This window comes from Oncorhynchus clarkii, chromosome 28 (assembly GCF_045791955.1).
Source record: "Oncorhynchus clarkii lewisi isolate Uvic-CL-2024 chromosome 28, UVic_Ocla_1.0, whole genome shotgun sequence".
NCBI lineage: Eukaryota > Metazoa > Chordata > Actinopteri > Salmoniformes > Salmonidae > Oncorhynchus > Oncorhynchus clarkii.
Window position 1 is genome coordinate 31883706 of NC_092174.1, and position 21623 is coordinate 31905328.

General features: G+C 41.9%; 2 protein-coding genes across 2 annotated transcripts; one reads left to right on the forward strand and one right to left on the reverse strand.

Annotated features, from left to right (window-relative positions):
• Window positions 1-846: 846 nt before the first annotated feature.
• Window positions 847-7725, forward strand: LOC139387345 (zebrafish testis-expressed 38). Its single transcript, XM_071133474.1, has 12 exons — window positions 847-1090; window positions 1337-1481; window positions 1648-1711; window positions 1839-1875; window positions 1970-1990; window positions 2107-2133; window positions 2237-2304; window positions 2388-2536; window positions 6517-6761; window positions 6938-6986; window positions 7113-7153; window positions 7282-7725. Exons 1-12 carry the CDS (start codon window positions 1040-1042, stop codon window positions 7333-7335), a joined length of 951 nt encoding a protein of 316 aa, XP_070989575.1. The 5' UTR covers window positions 847-1039; the 3' UTR covers window positions 7336-7725.
• LOC139387332 (aldehyde dehydrogenase 9 family, member A1b) lies at window positions 7521-21221 on the reverse strand. Its single transcript, XM_071133458.1, has 12 exons — window positions 21072-21221; window positions 20646-20860; window positions 19601-19746; window positions 19221-19350; window positions 18713-18847; window positions 18313-18509; window positions 18035-18175; window positions 17705-17893; window positions 17469-17556; window positions 9232-9373; window positions 8882-8994; window positions 7521-8658 (listed from the first exon to the last, which is right to left on the reverse strand). The coding sequence occupies exons 2-12, from the start codon at window positions 20821-20823 to the stop codon at window positions 8564-8566; spliced, it is 1554 nt and encodes a 517-aa protein (XP_070989559.1). The 5' UTR covers window positions 20824-20860; window positions 21072-21221; the 3' UTR covers window positions 7521-8563.
• Window positions 21222-21623: the final 402 nt, after the last annotated feature.

Consider the following 21623-nt stretch of genomic DNA (forward strand, 5'->3'; position numbering starts at 1 on the left):
ATTCCATCTGGAGCTCTCATGTTATTTAGAGGTGTAGCCAGACCTCACCTTCTTGACCTACCCTCGCCTAATCCAGTTGACTCTCCAATAGGGAAAATATGTTTCTCCTTGCTCCCTCAGAACAACAGATCTATACGTGCTTTTTTCAAAGGGATATTATATCAATTCCTTATGTCACAAGTTACTGGAATACATTGGTCACTAATATCTGTTGGGGAAAAGTCTGGTTATTACCACACATGCTTGCTTGTTAACAAGGTCAAAGAGGTCTCTTTCAGAATTATCCATAAGTATTACCCTGCAAATCATTACCTGTAGAAAATCAAAAAAGACATTGATTGTACATTGATTGTACTTTTTGTGTTGAGCATCCAGAAACAGTTTTGCATTTATTTTGCCATTGTCTACATGTAAAACAATTATGGAAAGATATTCAGTTTTATAATTGTTAATATTCTTGATGACTTTTGTTTTTTATGGGAGAATGTGCTGCTCTGTCTCCTTAACCAAAGATAAAGAAAAACAATTTTACATCGTAAATGTAAGTGTGCTAATGTAAAAATGTCATATTCATAAATGTAAATTCACTGATAAAAAACAATCTTCCGTGTTTTCTATAAGGAATTCGAGCAGTACATTAAGACCATTCAACATTCTTCTAATAAGAAAGCTGTTAAAACAATAAATATATGTGTGTGTTTTTTGGACTTTGTATAATCTGTAATTTGTTGTACCCCCTAGCATATGTTATCATTGTCTATTTGTGTACTTGTATGTATACACACTATTCTACATTAGGAAAAAAAAGAGTGCAGTTAAACTCGGTCTCGCGGTACTTTTTACCTCAGGTTGAACAAGGGGGTAGGTACGCTAGCTACCTAGTGGTTTTGTCTATGACAAAAGTATATCAGATGAACGTTAGCTACCTATAAACACTTATTTTAACAATATATAAATACTTTTTAAATAATTGACAGTACTGTAAAGTTAGGCCGCTAGCTACTGGAAATTAGCTAACGACAAACCAACAACGTTCACGATGGCAACTGGAAAGATGTGTAGTAGGCCAAAAAAACAGGAGACAGCAGAGGTATGACAACGAAACACTTGATTAATATGAGCTTGTGTAAATGTATATAGAAACTAATATACGTTTCACTCGGTGAAACGGAGAAAACGTACTTTCAATCTGCAATGATATTAGCTGGCATAGTTAGCTATTTTACGTCAGTTCTGTCATCAGTCAGTCATCTGGCGTACTCAAGTGGTCTTGCATGAGAACTGCACTGTCATTGAACATCCCACCAGATTCGGAAACGATTTTCCCCCTCTGTAGTGGACCAGCTTATTTCAAAACGAACTGAAAACTGAAGAAAAGTCCCTGGTCTTTGTGAAGCGAATGATGGCCCTCGCCGTTTCTTCCATCACATATCTCAGAGGAATATTCCCTGAGGACGCCTACAGATCTCGATATCTAGAAGGTGATGTGAGGGCAGTTAAGGTTATTTTTCAAAGACATGTTGTTTAAAAATGTTGTAAACAAGCACATGCATAACGTTAATTGTGTCACCACTCACCACACAACCAAAAATAATATTGTCTTTATCATAATGTCTTTTTCAGCAACTGTTTTTATGTATCCACCAGATTTATGCATCAAAGTTTTACGAGAAGACTGCACAACACCTGGTGTCTGCAAAATTGTAAAGTGGTAAGTACATTATTTTGCAGGACAGACATATTTCAAGTTCATACAAAACAGCAGCTTCCCACGTCAGACAACACTCAAATTACATTTGATGGTGGTCATATTCTGACATTAAATTATTATTTTAAAGGCTGATGGGGTGCTTCGACGCATTAGAGAGAGGATATGTAAGTACAGGACCTTATGGTTCTTTTGAATGTGTTTCATCATTTTGTTTTGTTTTAACAGACAATTTGTGGCTATTTTCTTATCTTTTTACAGCTTCAGGTTGTGTTTATTGGGGTAGGTGAATCTAGTCTTTTCTAAATACATATTTTGTCCTCAACTGTTGTATTTAAAAATGGTCTCACTATTTCAATGAAATGGAAGCTTTATAATTTGTATAATATGATATGCAGGTCTGCACCAATCCAGATAATCCCAACGTAAGTTCTCACTCCTTAAAACCCTTCACACACACACACAGACCTAAGTTCCCTGAAGTTCCATTGCTTCTAAAATGTTAATGGTTGCTTCTCCCTCCATTAGTGCATCATCGAGTCATACCAGTTCAAGTTCACATACACAGACAAAGGACCACAGATGGACATTCTGAGGTGAATTTGTGGCTTCAATCTACTCATTTAAGCTTTGATTCAGCCTAAGGTAAAAAATATCTGATCTCCTTTTGAATCCCCAGAAACCAGAATGTGGAGATGCAGATCACAATGGAGGATACCAAGAAGGCCTCTGTCCTCTTGATCAGGAAGCTGTTTCTCCTCATGCAGAACTTGGACGTGCTCCCCAATGATGTCTGCCTCACCATGAAGCTCTACTACTTTGACGACAGTAAGGCAAATCCCTTTGTTTTTGTTGACAGTAAGGGTTACTGCTGTATATGTCTACAGCTGTTACGGTGACCGTATTACCGCCACACCGGCAGTCAGGAGTCATGATTGCAGTCAAATTCCATGTGACCATGAGTCACAGTAACTAGGTTTCTCCAAAACTGCGCTCTGATGGTCATTAGTAGCCTACCAAACTTGCTAACGGCCAGTTGTTAATATTCGGTACTCAGCATTCTAGTGTCCCACTAATCACTCTGACATCAATGCAAATGCATTCGAAAATCGAAACAAACACTTAATCAAATAACATTTTATTGGTCACATACACATATTTAGCAGATGTTCTTGTGGGTGTAGCAAAATGCTTGTCTGCGGGTGTAGTGAAATGCTTGTAATGTAGCGAAATGCTTCTCATGAGAGCCCTGGCATTGAGTTTGAGCGGAAAAGGATCACCTGTTGCGCAGTGAGCGCCAGCGCCTCATAGCTGGTTGATGCATGGAATAAAATACATGTTCTTGTTGCGCAACATTTGTATAGGCAATGCAATTGCGTGAGAAAACAGAGTTGTGATGGCCTCTATTATTAAAAAAAGGAAGATCTCATGAGCTTTCTATAGGCTTGGCCTACTGTATGTATTTCCCAACTTTCCTAATATTAAGCACATTGCTTCGCTTTACGATAAAAGTAGCCTACCTGGCTGGCCTGAAAATTAACCACTGGAAAAAGCGTACTCCCATTTGCTTTTCAAGTGCATACGGATGACATGTATTTTTTTATTTTTTACCTTGCTCCTGTTCCGACAGGTGCATGATAATGGCCCATTCTAAATCAAAACTACTTTTACACACATTATTTAGTATAAGTAAAGACAAGATTAAATTGAAAATAGTCTGAATGGTAAGAATATTATCACTTGTGAATGATGCACAGCGCATGCATGTTTCTTGTGGCTTTTTCAAATCATAGTTGTATGCACCCTGTAGCCTAGCCCATAGGCTTATACAGTGCCTTCAGAAAGTATTCAGACCCCTTGACGTTTTCTACATTTTGTTTACGTTACAGCCTTATTCTTAAATTGATTAAACTTTTTCTTAAAAAAAATCATTTTTGCTAATTTATAACTGAAAAATCACAAAAGTATTCAGACCCTTTACTCAGTGCTTTGTTGAAGCACCTTTGGCAGTGATTACAGTCTCAAGTCTTCTTGGGTATGACACTACAAGCTTGGCACACCTGTATTTAGGGGAGTTTCTCCCAATCTTCTCTGCAGATCCTCTCAAGCTCTATCGGGTTAGATGGGGAGTGTTGCTGCACAGCTAATTTCAGGTCTCTCCAGAGATGTTCGATCAGGTTCAAGTCCGGGCTCTGGCTGCACTCAAGGACATTCCGAGACTTGTCCCGAAGCCACTCCTGCATTGTCTTGGCTGTGTGCTTAGGGCCGTTGTCCTGTTGGAAGGTGAGCTGGAGCAGGTTTTCATCAAGGATCTCTCTGTACTTGGCTCTATTTATCTTTGCCTCAATCTTGACTAGTCTCCCAGTCCCTGCAGCTGAAAAACATCCCCACAGCATGATGCTGCCACCATCATGCTTTACCGTAGGGATGGTGCCAGGTTTTATCCAGACGTGACGCTTGGCATTCAGTCCAAAGAGTTCAATCTTGGTTTCGCTAGACCAGCGCATCTTATTTCTCATGGTCTGAGAGTCTTTAGGTGCCTTTTACTGAGGAGTGGCTTCCGTCTGGCCACTCTATCACAAAGGCCTGATTGGTGGAGTGCTGCAGAGATAGTTTTCCTTCTGGAAAGTTCTCCCATCTCCACAGAGGAACTCTAGAGCTCTGTCTGAGAGACCATCAGGTTTTTGGTCACCTCCCTGACCAAGGCCCTTCTACCCCTATTGCTCAATTTGGCCGGGCGGGCCAGCTCTAGGAAGAGTCTTGGTGGTTCAAAACTTCTTCCATTTAAGAATGATAGAGGCCACTGTGTTCTTGGGAACCTTCAATGCTGTAGACATTTTTTGGTACCCTTCCCCAGATCTATGCCTCGACACAATCTGTATCGGAGCTCTACGGACAATTCCTTCAACCCAATGGTTTGGTTTTTGCTCTGACATGGACTGTCAACTGTGGGACCTTATATAGACAGGTGTGTGCCTTTCCAAATCATGTCCAATTGAATTTACCACAGGTGGACTCCAATCAAGTTGTAGAAACATGTCAAGGATGGTCAATAGAAACAGGATGCACCTGAGCTCAATTTGTAAAAACCTGTTTTCGCTTTGTGTAGATTCCAGAGGGAAAGGCTGTAATTTAAAAATATTTAACAAAATGTTGAAAAAGTCAAGGGGTCTGAATACTTTCCCGAAGGCACTGTATGTTTTGCTAAGTTTTGTATCACAACTGAAGTGGCCAAATAACTCCAAACATAGCTTATATAGGCCCAAGACCCCTGGAACATGATTGGAGAGCCAGCCCATAGACTACAGAGCCTCTATTTAACCTTTATTTAACTAGGCAAGTCAGTTATGAACAAATTCTTATTTACAATGATGGCCTACCCCGGCTAAACCCTGACAACGCTGGAATGAGAGACTGATGAGAGACTGATGAAGTGTGTGCTGCCTGCGCAAGAAACAGAGCAGAGCACTTCCCTTTCATGCAACTTTTTTCAAATAATAATTTGTTGCATCATGCAGCCTTACATGCTGACCAAACCACTTGCTTGCGCGCATGTTGATATTGTCCACCCCACACCAGACGTGATCAGGACACAGGTTGAAATATAAAAACAAACTCTGAACCAACTGTATTAATTTGGGGATAGGTCGAAAAGCATTAAACATTTATGGCAATTTAGCTAGCTAGCTGTTTCTAACTAATTTGTCCTGGGATATAAACATTGGGTTGTTATTTTACCTGAAATGCACAAGTTACTCTACTTCAACAATTAATCCACAGATAAAAGGTTAAACAGAGTTCATTTCTAGTAATTTCCTCCTTCAGGATTCTTCTTCTTTGGACTTTATATGGCAGTTGGCAACCAACTTTAAGGTGCATTACCACCAACAACTGGACTGGAGTGTTGACCTCAGTTTGTCTTTCAATCACCCACGTGGGAATATGCTCCTTAAAACCAATGAGGAGATGGGAGAGGCGGGACTTGCAGTGCAATACGCGCACGACGCAAGCGGTGTGGTCAGCATGCTAGAATGTATTAGAAATCAAACATATAGCCTAAGGTTTGTATAACAACTAAAGTTGCATAAATAACTTTTAAGCATATAGGAGGACCTGTTTCTTTAACTGCTCAACACAGAATGTGCGCACTCCCTCAAATTGTTTGGGGAAAAATATCCTTTCCATTTTAATCAGCTATGTTCAATTGTATTGATAGTACTATAAAATAATGCCACTGGAATTATAAGCAAATCTTGCCTGCTAAATGAACTAGTGTAGCCCACAGCCAGATGGCATAGCCAGATCAGGGCCTAACATAACTCAGAATATGCTCTTATGATTTTCTTCATATCACATCTTTCTTTAGACCTATCTAAAATAATGGATTTATTGTGATGCTGTAGGCTATATTATATGGATTTATTAAACGTTTTAAAATGTAGATGTTCCAAAGGTCCACATCAGTGGCTTGTAGGCTATGAGTGGAAGCTAGAGCTGCTAAACGAGACCGGCAGTTATTTGAATGACAATCACCGGCTGACAAAATTTCATGATCTCCACAGCCCTTTAGTATGTCTGTATTGGAAGCTCAAGACAGAAATTAATTATTGGGACACGTCTTTCGAAATTGACGAAAGCAAATGCTTCTCATTAAATTCATTGTAGTTTTAGTCAAATACGATGTCTCTTGGTTGTATTACATTATGCAGTTGTTTAATAGGACTTAGAAAGCTCACAAAGCATGATGTTCAGTTAGTCAGTCAATCAATCATTAATTATTCGGTTTTTTTCCTTTCCTCTCTACCCAGTCACCCCTGCTGACTATGAGCCTCCAGGTTTCAAGGAGGGGGTGAACGACAACCTGTGGTTCGAGGGCATGGCAGTGCACTTCAGAGTGGGTGAGGTGCACACCCCTTTCCACACCCTGAAGGTGAGGGTGGCGGCGGAGCAGGGCCGTGTGGAGAAGCTGCAAGAGGGGAACTACCTGAAGGAGAGTCAGGTCTCCACGGCTACGCAGAGCACTCTGCCAGGGCTGGCGCCAACCGGTGCACAGGTGGGCTGTTCTTAACTAAAGCACAAATAAAATGGCTAACTTGAACATGTTTGATCTGAAGACAGGAGTCTTCTCTCCACACACTTAGATCAATGCAAATAATGAAATGTGCTAACTGCCAAGGTTTCAGTCACAGTAGATTGCTGATATTTACTGTCTTGTTTGATTATTCACAGGATCCTGACAATGAGAGATACAAAGAAGATGACTTTCCCTCTGAAGATGGTAATAAGGAATGATAATCACATCAATCTCTTTTACTTTCTTCGTATGAAACCTGGATGCGTTTTCTGGTATAAATAAATTAACTAATTTAACATATCGATAATAGCTTCTTTTTTTCTCTCTAAGAGTCTGCACAGTTCAAGAAACCCAAGAAACCTGTGGCAAAGGTAAGTGAGTTTGTGGGCAGTTGGTTGGTTGTGGTCAACAATGGTTTGCGTGTTGTGTTTTTGGAGGAAGAGAAGATAGAGCTACATGAACAACAGCTCAATGGTGTAAAAACTATTCTTTCAAACAGAGTAAAGGTGATGCCAATAAACTGGCAAAGAAAAAAGGAAGAAAAGAGCAATAAAAATGTTTTGATGAAGACAGCAATGAAGACCCTGCTTTTTCAGCTTCCTGTCAGACACAGTAAACATGAATGTGGATCGAGGATGTAACTTTCTCATTAGATTACAAGGATTTTACTCACCAAACATGTTTACATTAATGTTTAATTTCTATGCCTGTTTGAACATTTTTAAAACCCGAGTAGTAAAGCCAGCCTTACGGTATTTATTTTGCAGTTCATTGCCTGTACAACACATAATATATAGCTACAATATCTTAGACATTTCTAATATATTTTCCCATTCATAGGAAAATCAATTCCATTTGTTTTATTGTAGCTGTATATATATTGTTCTTTAACTTTTCTTTTTTTATGAAATTAATAAAAAACTTATGACATGCTGGTTCCATATGTGATGCCTGAAATATACAATATTGTAAGTATGATATTTATGGAATTGAAGCTTTACTTCAAAGCCCATTTATAAACTTGTCATGCATATTAGTGAAGAAATGAAAAAGGGTGAAATGAAAATACATGCACACAGCTTTGAAATGGTAAACATTGATTTGGTGATACATACAAAGTACAAGTAAAAATACAATTGTACAAAGAAATGGGGCAGCAGGTAGCCTAGCAGTTAAGAGGTTGGGACAGTAACCGAAAGGTTGCTGGGTCGAATCCCCGAGCTGACTAGATTTTTTTTAAACTGCCGATGTGCACTTGAGCAAGGCACTTAACCCTAATTGCTCCTGTAAGTCGCTCTGGATAAGAGCGTCTAAGTGACCAAAAAGCTACAGAAATGGCAAACGTCTGACAGGTGACTGCACCACAGTTACTCTGTTGTAACCTACATCCATTGGCAAACAGTGAAAGTGTGACAAAAAGTGCAACTTGCTGCATAATGTCAAGTACTTTTTTTATGTAAGGCATCCATAGTTATGAGAATCAATTTAATAAATATCTTGTTACAAAATATCAAGGCACGGCTTTCGATTTATCCATTTGGCTCAGAACGGAGATCTTATCACACAATTTTTTTTTTTTAAACTACGCTTAACTAACTACGCTAAACTATCAGAGATGGATGGCAATATTACTGTATATCCTTCATTCAACTATCTACGTACCAGAGACCTTTTTCTGAGACAGAAAAAGTGTCCTGAGACCTTTTTCTGTCTCAGGATGCTGGTATTTCATCCCCCAGAACATCTCTGAGTTGCATGACTCCATTGGTCTGGCTTGACGTTTAAAAGAGACTGTCAACGTCCCCCATCTCCACAAACACAGTCTTCATTTGTGTGTAGTGCTCTACAGTCACCTGACCGTTCTCTCGCCCGATGCCTGTGGAGAGACAACAGCAAATGTTTATTCTTCTTGACACATGCTATTACTATTGTTGACAGCAGTCTACCTAACACAAAATACTGTGGAAAATGTTTATGAAAAAGGCATTCAAACAAACCAACGTGATTACTACACTACAAATAACCCCTACGTGTTTAAATTCTGATACTCTCATAGAGGAAAAGGACAGGTATCTGGTGTGAATACGGTAGGACTGTACCTGACATCTTGAACCCTCCGAAGGGCACCTCCACAGGGGTGATGTTATAGTTGTTGATGAAGCAGGATCCAGCCTTCAGGTGTTCCACTACACGGTGTGCTCGCTTGACGTCACTACAGGCCAGACACATGGCAAGAAACAGGTCAAACACTGAAGTGGGATTAAATGTGTACCTCAAGCTGAAGGATGGTGCTCATGGTATAATGTAGCAAAACGTTTTGAAACTCAAAAAGGAACACTGACTTTTCTTATTGGACAACTCCAGGAAGTACCGTCCTGTTTCACTCGGTTTCAAAAATGTTCTCTCTACAGAACACAACCCTGATAACTGTGTTATATGACATCATCACCTGGTGAAGACCCCCGCAGCCAGGCCCAGGGCGGAGTTGTTGGCCCTCAGCAAAGCTTCCTCCTCTGTTTCAAAGGACAACACAGACATCACAGGCCCAAAGATCTCCTCCTTCACACATGTCATGTCGTCCGTGCAGTCGCCTATGGCCAAGAGATGCAGGGACAAGAGGGAGAGAAAGAAAGAGGTATATAAATAGTAAACCAGTACAATGAGTATTGACTAAAGAGACTATAAATACTCCCTTATGTATGTATTGGGACAGTGATGAAATTTTTTGAAATTTGTCTGTACTCCAGCATTTGGATTTGATATATGTTGCATGTGAGGTGACAGTACAGAATGTCACCTTTTATTTGAGGGTATTTTCATACATATCTGATTTACAAATGAAAGCACTTTATAGATCTACTCCCCCCATTTGAAGATTTGACAAATTTCACTTAGTGTATTAAAGTAGTCAAAAGTTTAGTATTTGGTACCATATTTCTTGCACACAATGACTACATCAAACTTGTGACTAGAGGTCTTCATCCACCTGTACCCCAATACCCGAGACGGGGCCCACGTGGCTCCGAATCCAGAATAATGTCACGGGTCTGGGTCGGCTCTGATATGATGATTGTCACGGGTCTCGGGTATGTGCAAATTTAAATAACTTATCCGGAAGGACCCGTACAGATCTGAATGTGACTGCTGCAGTAGAGAGATAAATTCTATAATTTATGCTGCTGATCTTGCTTTTCACTAGAGTGGAGTCTGAAGCGTGTAGTTTGTTGTCATCGACAAATCACAAGTCATCAAAGAGCCAATAGGCTTCAGTCATAAAGCCTCCTCGTGTGGCAACAGTTCAGAGATATCTAATCAATGGAAGATGGAATTAAAATGACAGAATTAAAAGTTAAAGGACAAGGACAGGCTTAAATGACCAAGAGCCAACAGGTAGGCTGCTACTTAATATTCTGAATGGAGTTGTTGTTATTTGTAACTGTAGGATGAGAAAGCGCATGCACAGTAGCCTCATTTAGCCTAACTAGCTTCTCCCGGTTATTTAATTTAAATTAAAAATGTCATTTCACCTTTATTTAACCAGGTAGGCCAGTTGAGAACAAGTTCTCATTTACAACTGCAACCTGGCCAAGATAAAGCAAAGCAGTGGGACAAAAACAACACAGAGTTACACATGGGATAAACAAACATACAGTCAATAACACAATAGAAAAATCTATACACAGTGTAAGCAAATGAGGTAGGATAAGGGGGGAAAGGCAATAAATAGCCCGTAGTGGCGAAATAATTACAATTTAGCATTAACACTGGAGTGATAGATGTGCAGATGATGATGTGCAAGTAGAGATACTAGGATGCAAAAGAGCAAAAATAAATAACAGTATGGGGGATGAGGTAGTTGGGTGGGCTATTTACAGATGGGCTGTGTATAGGTGCAATGATCGGTAAGCTGCTTTGACAGCTGACGCTTAAAGTTAATGAGGGAGATATAAGTCTCCAGCTCCAGTGATTTTTGCAATTCGTTCCAGTCATTGGCAGCAAAGAAATGTAAGGACAAACGGCCAAAGGAGGAGTTGGCTTTGGGGATGACCAGTGAAATATACAGGCTGGAGCGGGTGCTACAGGTGGGTGTTGTTATGGTGACCAGAGAGCTGAGATTAGGCGGGGCTTTACCTAGCAAAGAATTATACAGTTGAAGTCAGAAGTTAACATACACCTTCACCAAATACATTTAAACTCAGTTTTTCACAATTCCTGACATTTAATCCTCGTAAAAATGCCCTGTCTTAGGTCAGTTAGGGTCACCACTTTATTTTAAGAATGTGAAATGTCAGAATAATAGTAGAGAGAATGATTTATTTCAGCTTTTATTTCTTTCATCACATTCCCATTGGGTCAGAAGTTTACATACACTCAATTAGTATTTGGTAGCATTGCCTTTAAATTGTTTAACTTGGGTCAAACGTTTAGGGTAGCCTTCCACAAGCTTCCCACAATAAGTTGGGTGAATTTTGGCCGATTCCTCCTGACAGAGCTGGTGTAACTGAGTCAGGTTTGTAGGCCTTCTTGCTCGCACACACCTTTTCAGACCTGCCCATACATTTTCAATAGGATTGAGGTCAGGGCTGTGATGGCCACTCCAATACCTTGACTTGGTTGTCTTTAAGCCATTTTGCCACAACTTTGGAAGTATGCTTGGGGTCATTGTCCGTTTGGAAGACTAATTTGCGACCAAGCTTTAACTTCCTGACTGATGTCTTGAGATGTTGCTTCAATATATCCACACAATTTTCCTTCCTCATGAAGCCATCTATTTTGTGAAGTGCACCAGTCACTCTTGCAGCAAAGCACCCCCACAACATGATGCTGCCACCCCCGTGCTTCACTGTTGGGATGGTGTTCTTCGGCTTGCAAGCCTCCCCCTTTTTCCTCCAAACATAACGATGGTCATTATGGCCAAACAGTTCTATTTTTGTCTCATCAGACCAGAGGACATTTCTCCAAAAAGAGCAATCTTTGTCCCCATGTGCAGCTGCAAACCGTAGTCTGGCTTTTTTAATGGAGGTTTTGGAACTGTGGATATAGATACTTTTGTACCTGTTTCCTCCAGCATCTTCACAAGGTCTTTTGCTTATGTTCTGGGATTGATTTGCACTTTTCACACCAAAGTACGTTCATCTCTAGGAGACAGAACGAGTCTCCTGCCAGAGCAGTATGATGGCTGCGTGGTCCCATGGTGTTTACACTTGCGTACTATTGTTTGTACAGATGAACGTGGTACCTTCAGGCATTTGGAAATTGCTCCCAAGGATGAACCAGACTTGGGACGGTCTACAATTTATTTTCTGAGGTCTTCGCAGATTTCTTATGATTTTCCCATGATGTCAAGCAAAAAGGCACTGAGTTTGAGGGTCGGCCTTGAAATAAATCCACAGCTACTCCTCAAATTGACTCAAATTATGTCAATTAGCCTATCAGAAGCTTCTAAAGCCATGACATAATTTTCTGTAATTTTCCAAGCTGTTTAAAGGCATAGTCAACTTAGTATATGTAAACTTCTGACCCACTTGAATTGTGATACAGTGAATTATAAGTCAAGTAATCTGTTTGTAAAGAATTGTTGGAAAAATTACTTGTGTCATGCACAAAGTAGATGCCCTAACCGACTTGCCAAAACTATAGTTTGTTAACAACACATTTGTGGAGTGGTTGAAAAATGAGTTTTAATGACTCCAACCTAAGTGTATGTACACTTTCGACTTCAACTGTAGATGACCTGGAGCCAGTGGGTTTGGCGACGAATATGAAGCGAGGGCCAGCCAACGGGAGCATACAGGTCGCAGTGGTGGGTAGTATATGGGGCTTTGGTGACAAAACAGATGTCACTGTGATAGACTACATCCAATTTGCTGAGTAGAGTGTTGGAGGCTATTTTGTAAATGACATTGCCGATGTCAAGGATCGGTAGGATAATCAGTTTTACGAGCGTATGTTTAGCAGCATAAGTGAAGGAGGCCGATTCTAGATTTAATTTTGGATTGGAGATGCTTAATGTGAGTCTGGAAGGAGAGTTTACAGTCTAACCAGTCACCTAGGTATTTGTCGTTGTCCACATATTCTAAGTCAGAACCGTCCAGAGTAGTGATGCTAGTCGGGCGGGCAGTGATCGGTTGAAGAGCATGCATTTAGTTTTACTTGCATTTAAGAGCAGTTGGAGGCCACAGAAGGAGTGTTGTATGGCATTGAAGCTCGTCTGTAGGTTTGTTAACACAGTGTCCAAAGAAGGGCCAGAAGTATACAGAATGGTGTCGTCTGCGTAGAGGTGGATCAGAGAATCACCAGCAGCAAGAGCGACATCATTGATATATGCAGAGAAAAGAGTCGGCCCGAGAATTGAACCCTGTGGCACCCCCATAAAGACTGCCAGAAGTCCGGACAACAGGCCCTCCGATTTGACACACTGAACTCTATCTGAGGAGTAGTTGGTGAACCAGGCGAGGCAGACATTTGAGAAACCAAGGCTGTTGAGTCTGGCGATAAGAATGCGGTGATTGACAGAGTCGAAAGCCTTGGCCAGGTCGATGAAGACGGTCGATGAAGATGGCGGTTATGATATCGTTTAGGACCTTGAGAGTGGCTGAGGTGCACCCATGACCAGCTCGAAAACCAGATTGCATAGCGGAGAAGGTACGGTGGGATTCGAAATGGTCGGTGATCTGTTTGTTAACATGGCTTTCGAAGACTTTAGAAAGGCAGGGCAGGATAGATATAGGTCTGTAACAGTTTGGGTCTAGAGTGTCACCCCCTTTGAAAATGGGAATGACCGCGGCAGCTTTTCTCATATCTCAGACGATATGCGGTGGATCATTTTAGAAAGAGAGGGTCCAAATTGTCTAGCCCAGCTGATTTGTAGTGATCCAGATTCTGCAGCTCTTTCAGAACATCAGCTTTCTGGATTTGGGTGAAGTTGAAGCGGGGGCGCTTGGGCAAGTTGCTGTGGGGAGTGCAGAGCTGTTGGCCCGGGATAGGGGTAGCCAGGTGGAAAGCATGGCCAGCCGTAGAAAAATGTTTAAATAAGAGAATAAGGTGCTCTCATTCTCCATGGACTTTACAGTGACCCAAAACTTTTTGGAGTTTGTGCTACAGGATGCAAATTTCTGTTTGAAAAAGCTAGCCTTTGCTTTCCTAACTGACTGTGTATATTGGTTCCAAACTTCCCTGAAAAGTTGCATATTGCGGGGGCTATTCAATGCTAATGCAGTATGCCACAGGATGTTTTTGTGCTGGTCAAGGGCAGTCAAGTCTGGAGTGAACCAAGAGCTATATCTGTTCTTAGTTCTACATTTTTTTGAATGGGGCATGCTTTTAAGATGGTGAGGAAAGCACTTTTAAAGAATTACCAGGCATCCTCTACTGACGGGGTGAGGTCAATATCCTTCCAGGATACCCGGGCCAGGTCGATTAGAAAGGCCTGCTTACTGAAGTGTTTTACGGGGGCGTTTGACAGTGATGAGGGGTAGTCGTTTGACCGCGGACCCATTACGGACGCAGGCAATGAGGCAGTGATCGCTGAGATCCTGGTTGAAGACAGCAGAGGTGTATTTAAATGGCAGGTGGTCAGGATGATATCTATGAGGGTGCCTGTGTTTACGGATGTAGGGTTGAACCTGGTAGGTTCCTTGATCATTTGTGTGAGGTTGAGGGCATCTAGCTTAGATTGTAGGACGGCCGGGGTGTTAAGCATATCCCAGTTTAGGTCACCTAACAGTAGGAACTCTGAAGATAAATGGGGGGCAATCAGTTCACATATGGTGTCCAGGGCACAGCTGGTGGCTGATATAACAAGCGGCACAGACCTGGATAACAAGCGGCACAGACCTGGATAGCATGACAGAACTCTGCAGACTATCTCTGCAGTAGATTGCAACTCCGCCCCCTTTGGCAGTTCTATCTTGGTGGAAAATGTTGTAGTTGGGGATGAAAATTTCAGAATTTTTGATGTCCTTCCTAAGGCAGGATTCAGACACGGCTAAGACATCTGGGTTGGCGTAATGTGCTAAAGCAGTGAATAAAACAAACTTAGGGAGGAGGCTTCTGATGCTAACATTCATGAAACCAAGACTTTTAAGGTTACAGAAGTCAACAAATGATAGCGCCTGGGGAATAGGAGTGGAACTTGGGGCTACAGGGCCTGGGTTAACCTCTACATCACCAGAGGAACAGAGGAGGAGTAGGACAAGGGTACGGCAAAAGTCTATAAGAACTGGTCATCTAGTGCGTTGGGAACAATAAAAAGGGGAAGATTTCTGGGCGTAGTAGAATAGATTCAGGGCATAATGTACAAACAAGGGTATGGTGGGATGTGAGTACAGTGGAGGTAAACCTAGGTGTTGAGTGACGGACGATGAGAGAGGTTTCGTCTCTGGAGGCACCAGTTAAGCCAGGTGAGGTCTCTGCATGTGTGTGGGGTGGGACAAAAGAGCTATCTAAGGCATGTTGAGCGGGACTGAGGGCTACAGTGAAACAAAACGCTAAGAACTAGCCGAGACAGCAGTAGACAAGGCATATTGACAATAGAGAGAGGCATCACAGGTGTTGATCGGGAGAGCTAAGACAACAACGGGTAAATGGCGATGAATGGGCAGAGTGGGTCAGTTAGGTACATACAGGGCCTGAGTTCGAGGCTGGGGCCGACAGATAAACAAAATTAGGTACTGTATTATTGAAACAGTCCAGGGGGCATCAGCTGTGTAGCCAAGTGATCATAGGGTCCAATGAACAGCAATAGGTGAGTCAGCGGGCCATTTGGTAGTCACTACTATGCTAGGCGAGCGGGGAACACAGCGTTCAGAAGGCTAGCGGGCCGGGGCTAGCAGATGGTTCTTCGGCGACATCGTAACGGAATAGCCTGTTGAGACCACGTTGGGCAATTACATCGGCAGACCAGTCGTGATGGATCGGCGGAGCTCCGTGTCGACAATAAAGGGTCTAGGCCAATTGGCCCTAGAATTAGCTGGTATATGGACCTAGCTCAAGGCTAACTGGTGCTTGCTTCGGGACAGAGGCGTTAGCTAACAGTAGCCACTTGTTTGCAGCTAGCTAGCTGCGATGATCCGGTGTAATGATCCAGAGTGGCAGGAATCCGGTGAAGTGGTAGAGAGAGGCAGTCCGATATGCTCTGGGTTGATATCGCGCTGTGCAGACTGGCAGGTATTGTTCGGGCTAAGGCTGGTTGGTATCCAAGCTAAAGGTGAAGACCGCTAGCTGTGGCTAACAAAGACTAGTAGCTAGTTAGCTGACTAGCTCCTGATGGAAGTTCCGGTTATAAAAATATCAGATCCGTACCATATTGTAGGCAGCAGATTGCAGGAAAGTATATTTAGTTCGTAGATTTAGTTCGTAGATAGAAAGTGAGATTAAAAATATACACGAAAAGAACCGGCTATTTACACGGGATAAGACAAAGACAAACAAGTTTGACTGCTACACCATCTTGGTTTAACACAGTCAAGACAGGTACTACATAATCATATTTGAGGATAAATAACCTAGCTATGGCAGCTATTAGTCTACTATAGTAGTAGGCTTGGTTGGTTGCAGTCTCTCCCTCCCTGCACCTGTGTCACTGGCTCACAGTATGGCCCCTCCCCCGCCTGCTAGAGCAGCACCTCTCTCTCCCTCCTCTCACAAGTTATCAGCTCTGGTTAATAAAGTAGCTTTAAAAAATAATACTTTTCTGCCGCTTCCCTCACTCGGACCCAACCAGGTCTATACGGCACGGGTTCTAGTTGTCCTCGGGTCCATTCAGAACGGGTTTTAAAAATGTATTTATGCATATCAGGTCTGGGTGGGAAAGCCCCAGGTCCAACTTTTTGGACCCGTGAAGTCCTGTCCTTGTGGCTCTACTTGTTGAATGCATTTACAGCTTGTTTTGATTGTGTCACAGATTATGTTTTGTCCAATAGGAAGTAAATGGTGAATAATGTATTTTCTCATTTTGGAGACACTTTTATTGTAAGTAAGAATAGAAGATGTTTGTGAACATTTCTACGTGAATGTAGATGCTACCATGATTATGGATAATCATGAATGAATCGTGAATGATGATGAGTGAAAAAGTTAGAGGGAGAAAGATGATAGCCCCCCCAAAAAATGCTAATCTCTTCATTATTGGTAATGGGTGAGAGGTTAGCATGATTTGTTATAGCCTCTAACTTTCTCACTCATCATTGTTCATTCATGATTTTTCTTAATCATGGCATTATTAAGATTTAATTAGAAGTGTTCAGGAAACATCTTATCTACTCACTTAGAAAGTAAATGACTCCAGTCATCATTCAGTTCCTATTGGGCAAACCATAACCCAAAACTCAACCAAAACAAACTACAAATGCATCCAACGAGTTTGTAGTGTCACAAGCGTGATGTAGTCATTACGTGCTAGAAATATGGGACCAAATATTCAACTTTTTGACTACTTTGGTAAACTATAAGTGAAATTTGTCAGAATACTCACATCTTCAAACGGGGGAGTCTAGATCTATGAAGTGCTTTAATTTCTAAATGAGATATGTATGAAAATACCCTCAAATAAAAGGTGACATTCCATACAGTCCCCTCAAATAAAAGATTTGATCTCAAATCCAAAATGCTCGAGTATAGAGCGTCCAAATACATAGGTAGGGGAGTGTACTTCCAATAGTCCATAATAATAAAAACTAGGCTCACCCAATACACATGGTGTCATGTAGTATCCACCTCTGAGTTTTGGATCTAAAGGAACGAAGGGTTCCCCTCCACACAACACCTTGGCACCCTAGAGTCAGAGTAAAATGGTCTTCAATTTACTTGTCAGTGACATCATTTTTGCCCCTTATTATTGGTCTGATCTGATTCTTACGGCTTACCAGGAACTTAAGATAATACTATTGAAAAGAGGTACTTTTAGTCTCTTTGAATTGTACCTCTTTCCTGGCCTGTTCGACGTAGCCCAGGACTCTGTCAAGGTGTGGCCGGCTGACCAGTGCTCCCATACGAGTGCTCTCCATTAGTGGGTCTCCTATCTCAATGTCCTTGGTCCTCCTCACAACCTCCTCCAGGAACTCAGGCAACATTTGCCTCTGAACAAACACCCGGGTCCCATTGCTGCAAACCTGGGTTGAACAAAAACACACAAGGGGAAAAAAAAAAAAGTACATTCATAGAGGAGCTGGTGTTAAGGACTGTGTCACCGCGTTGAAAGAGCTGAAACTTGGGATCAAAAGCGCTGAAACTTGTAAAACCCCACACCCTACCTGGCCCTGGGATAGGAAGTTGGCCATGAGAGCCCCCTTCACTGCGTTCCCCAGGTCACTGTCCTCAAAGATGAGCAGAGGAGACTTCCCACCAAGTTCCAGAGTCACTTGCTTTACCCCCTTGGAGCACATCTCCATAATCTGAGGGTTAAGAGTGATTTGTTATGTGTTAATGCCAAAGACTACTTTTCCCACAATTACAATGGACATTGTATGAATTATAGTCTCAACACAAAAAAACTTAAGTTGCGATTTTATTCTGGGATTTTTAGATTTACCTTCTTGCCTGTGGGCACACTGCCGGTGAAGGAGACCTTAGCCACGTCCGGGTGGTGGCAGAGCAGGTTGCCTGTCTCCTGCCCACCCTGAACTATGTTGAACAGCCCCTCTGGGGCCCCGGCCTTGGCATAAATCTCCGCCAGCATCACCGCCGTCACTGGAGTCACAGGTGAAGGCTTGAACACCATGGAGTTGCCTGATGGGGTGAGCGCAAGACAGAGGGAAAAGGAATGTTTGTGTATTATCAATTTTTTTTTTCTCTATCAATTGTGTTTGTGTCAATGTAAATTGAGCAAGTTTAAAAGATTACTGTTGCATTGTTTTGCATAGTAACAATTATGGCAATAAAGTGTGTCTTTGACTTTATACTGTAACTTAAAAAAGAGTGTGTGGTCATACCACAGGCCAGGGCTGGGGCCGACTTCCAGGCTGCTATCTGAAAGGGGTAGTTCCATGCACCAATCCCCACACAGACGCCTAGAGGCTCCCGCCGTGTGTAGGCAAAGGAGCCTCCGGGTAGCTGGATATGCTGGCCTAGATGGACAGAACGGGAAAACAGTGTCAATCAACACCATTAGTGGTCAGCGGCATACCTAGTCATCTTGATATCTATAATACACACTAATGCCAACAATCAAATCAAATGTATTTATATAGCCCTTCTTACATCAGCTGATATCGCAGAGTGCTGTACAGAAACCCAGCCTAAAACTCCAAACAGCAAGCAATGCAGGTGTAGAAGCACAGTGGCTAGGAAAAACTCCCTAGAAAGGCAAAACCTAGGAAGAAACCTAGAGAGGAACCAGGCTGAGGGGTGGCCAGTCCTCTTCTGGCTATCCTTCCCCCAACTGCATCAGAATTCCTATTATGACCCAGTGTAAACCCCCCTATCCATCGTCATGCCAACCTGCCAGAGTGCTGGCCACTCCAGCGTAATACTCTATACACAGTCTGGCAGAGTCCACGTCCATTCGGGCTTCTGTGATGGACTTCCCGTTGTTCACCACCTCAATCTCCGCAATGTCCTCTCTCCTGTTCTGTCCACAACAGGAGAGCAAGTTTAATAGTCAGAGACTTCAATCCAAAAACTCAAATGAACTGACTTTTGAGTGCATTCCAAATTAGTCCACTCAAGTTAACCTACAGCATGTGCAAACAGTATAATCTTGAGCAATGAGATGGATTGTTTTCAGTTCTGACTGTGTGGGGGGCAGAATAGACTGTGAATTTGGAGTGACTGATCATCAAAATCTGGTATCAAAAAGAGATGCATTCTGGGATGGATACCTCAATGATACGGGCAGCTTCTATCATGATGTGTGCCCTCTCCATCCCTGACATCCGGCTCCAGGCCTGGTAGGCAGACTGGGCTGCCTGCACTGCCTGGTTCACCTCCACAGACCCACAGAGCTCTAGCTCACACAGGACCCGACCTGCCAGCACAAAACAGCAGCGCTTGTCATATTTTATTTATTTATTTAATTTCACCTTTTATTTTATACACACACACACACACACTGGACAAACTATCTGACATGCTATGAGAAACATGACAGAAGTTATATCAACGTAGTACAAGGAAATTGTGTATTCCTCCACTCCAGTGTAGGGTATATACGCATCAACTATGCCTATACCCATTCAGCTTAGTGTGACCATAACAAGGAAACAAAGTTTATGACAGGATACATGACGTGTGTGTGAAAAAACAATTGGTTTTCAGACAGCTTAATAAAAAGACAATGACTTCAGATCAAAGCCCAACAGTGGAGATGAATCAATATAAGAAAGCATTTGGGGTTAACATCAATTAATATAGACCTAAGATCAATTTCAGTTGTTCATTAACCCTTAGTGGGACTTTGACCTCCACAGTCCACAATGAGGCGCAACCATAGAGATAAAGGACTCATCTTCGTATCTGTGCCATTATAGCACTAGTCATATACACACACACACACACACACACACAATCTGACATGCTATGAGAAACAAGACAAGTTATATCAACAAGTAAATTGTGTATTTCTCCAATTCTGATGTGGGCACACCCATCAACTATATACCCATTCCACCGAGTGTGACTGTGACAAGGAAACAGTGAAACGTTTATTACAGGATACATGATGTGTCATGTGACAAAACAATTGGTTTTCAGCCAGCTGAATAAAATTACAGTGACTTCATATCTAAGTCCAACAGTGGAGGTTGATCAATAAAAGAAAAAGCACTTTGGGTGTATGAACATGTAAAAATCAAGTTCTGATCAAATAAATCGTTATAAAAGTCGACAGAGCTTTCAGAGAGTACTCTTTAGAAACCAGGTAGCTACCAGTTGCAGGTTCGTAAACAGGCTCAGTGGTTGACACATCCTTGATCTTTACTCTGTCTCCGCACCAGAAGTTCAGCGGGACTTTGACGTCCACGGTCCCCGATGAGGCACAACGTAGAGCTGCAGAGAGTAGAGCAGCAGGTCGGAGAAACCGGAACAAAACAAGCTTTTGAAGCATCTTTCTGACAGTCGGACTTCGGACAGTGGACACCTAGCTACAACGGCAAAAAAACTGTAGTTAAGTCAAAAACAACAGTGAACAAAACCCTCAAGCAATAATCATGCATTTATGTTACAAAATGTAGCAGGCTAACGTTAGCTGGCAGTCGAACTGTGGCAACAATTAAACTATCCGTAAACAAATATAGCGATTTACTGACGGTTGTAACAAAATATCAGTTCCACATGTCGTTGCATTGAACTTACACAAACATGTCCTTGTAGAAATGTTAAAGATGTTTTACAATGCTATCATCAAATGTAAACTTTATATTTAACCCCAAAATGCACGACCACGAACTGCAGCTAAGAGAAATGCTGCTATGGAAATTAACCGTAACTACAGGAGAACACGCGCAAAGCAATTCAATCCATGCAGCTGTTTTGCTCTTGAGGCAAAAAAAAAATGACACTAAAAAGAGGTTCAACACCTTAAATAGTTGATTAATTATGTAGAAACCAATGACATGTTGGAAATCTAAACCTGCTAATCTCAGTACAGTTGAATGGATCAACAATTAGCACAAACAGTTCATTAACTGTATAATGCTGAGAAACTGAACAACATGCAATCTTACATTGGCAAATTTACATTTATGTTTTTGGTGTAGTTTGAGGTTACAGAGAACTGGGAAACTTTTACCACACTGTATACAACTAAATGGCTCCTGTCCACTGTGAAATCTCTCATGTCTTTGGCAGTTGTCCTGCCTTGCAAACCTCTTGCCACAGAGTCTGCAACTGAAAGGTATCTCACCC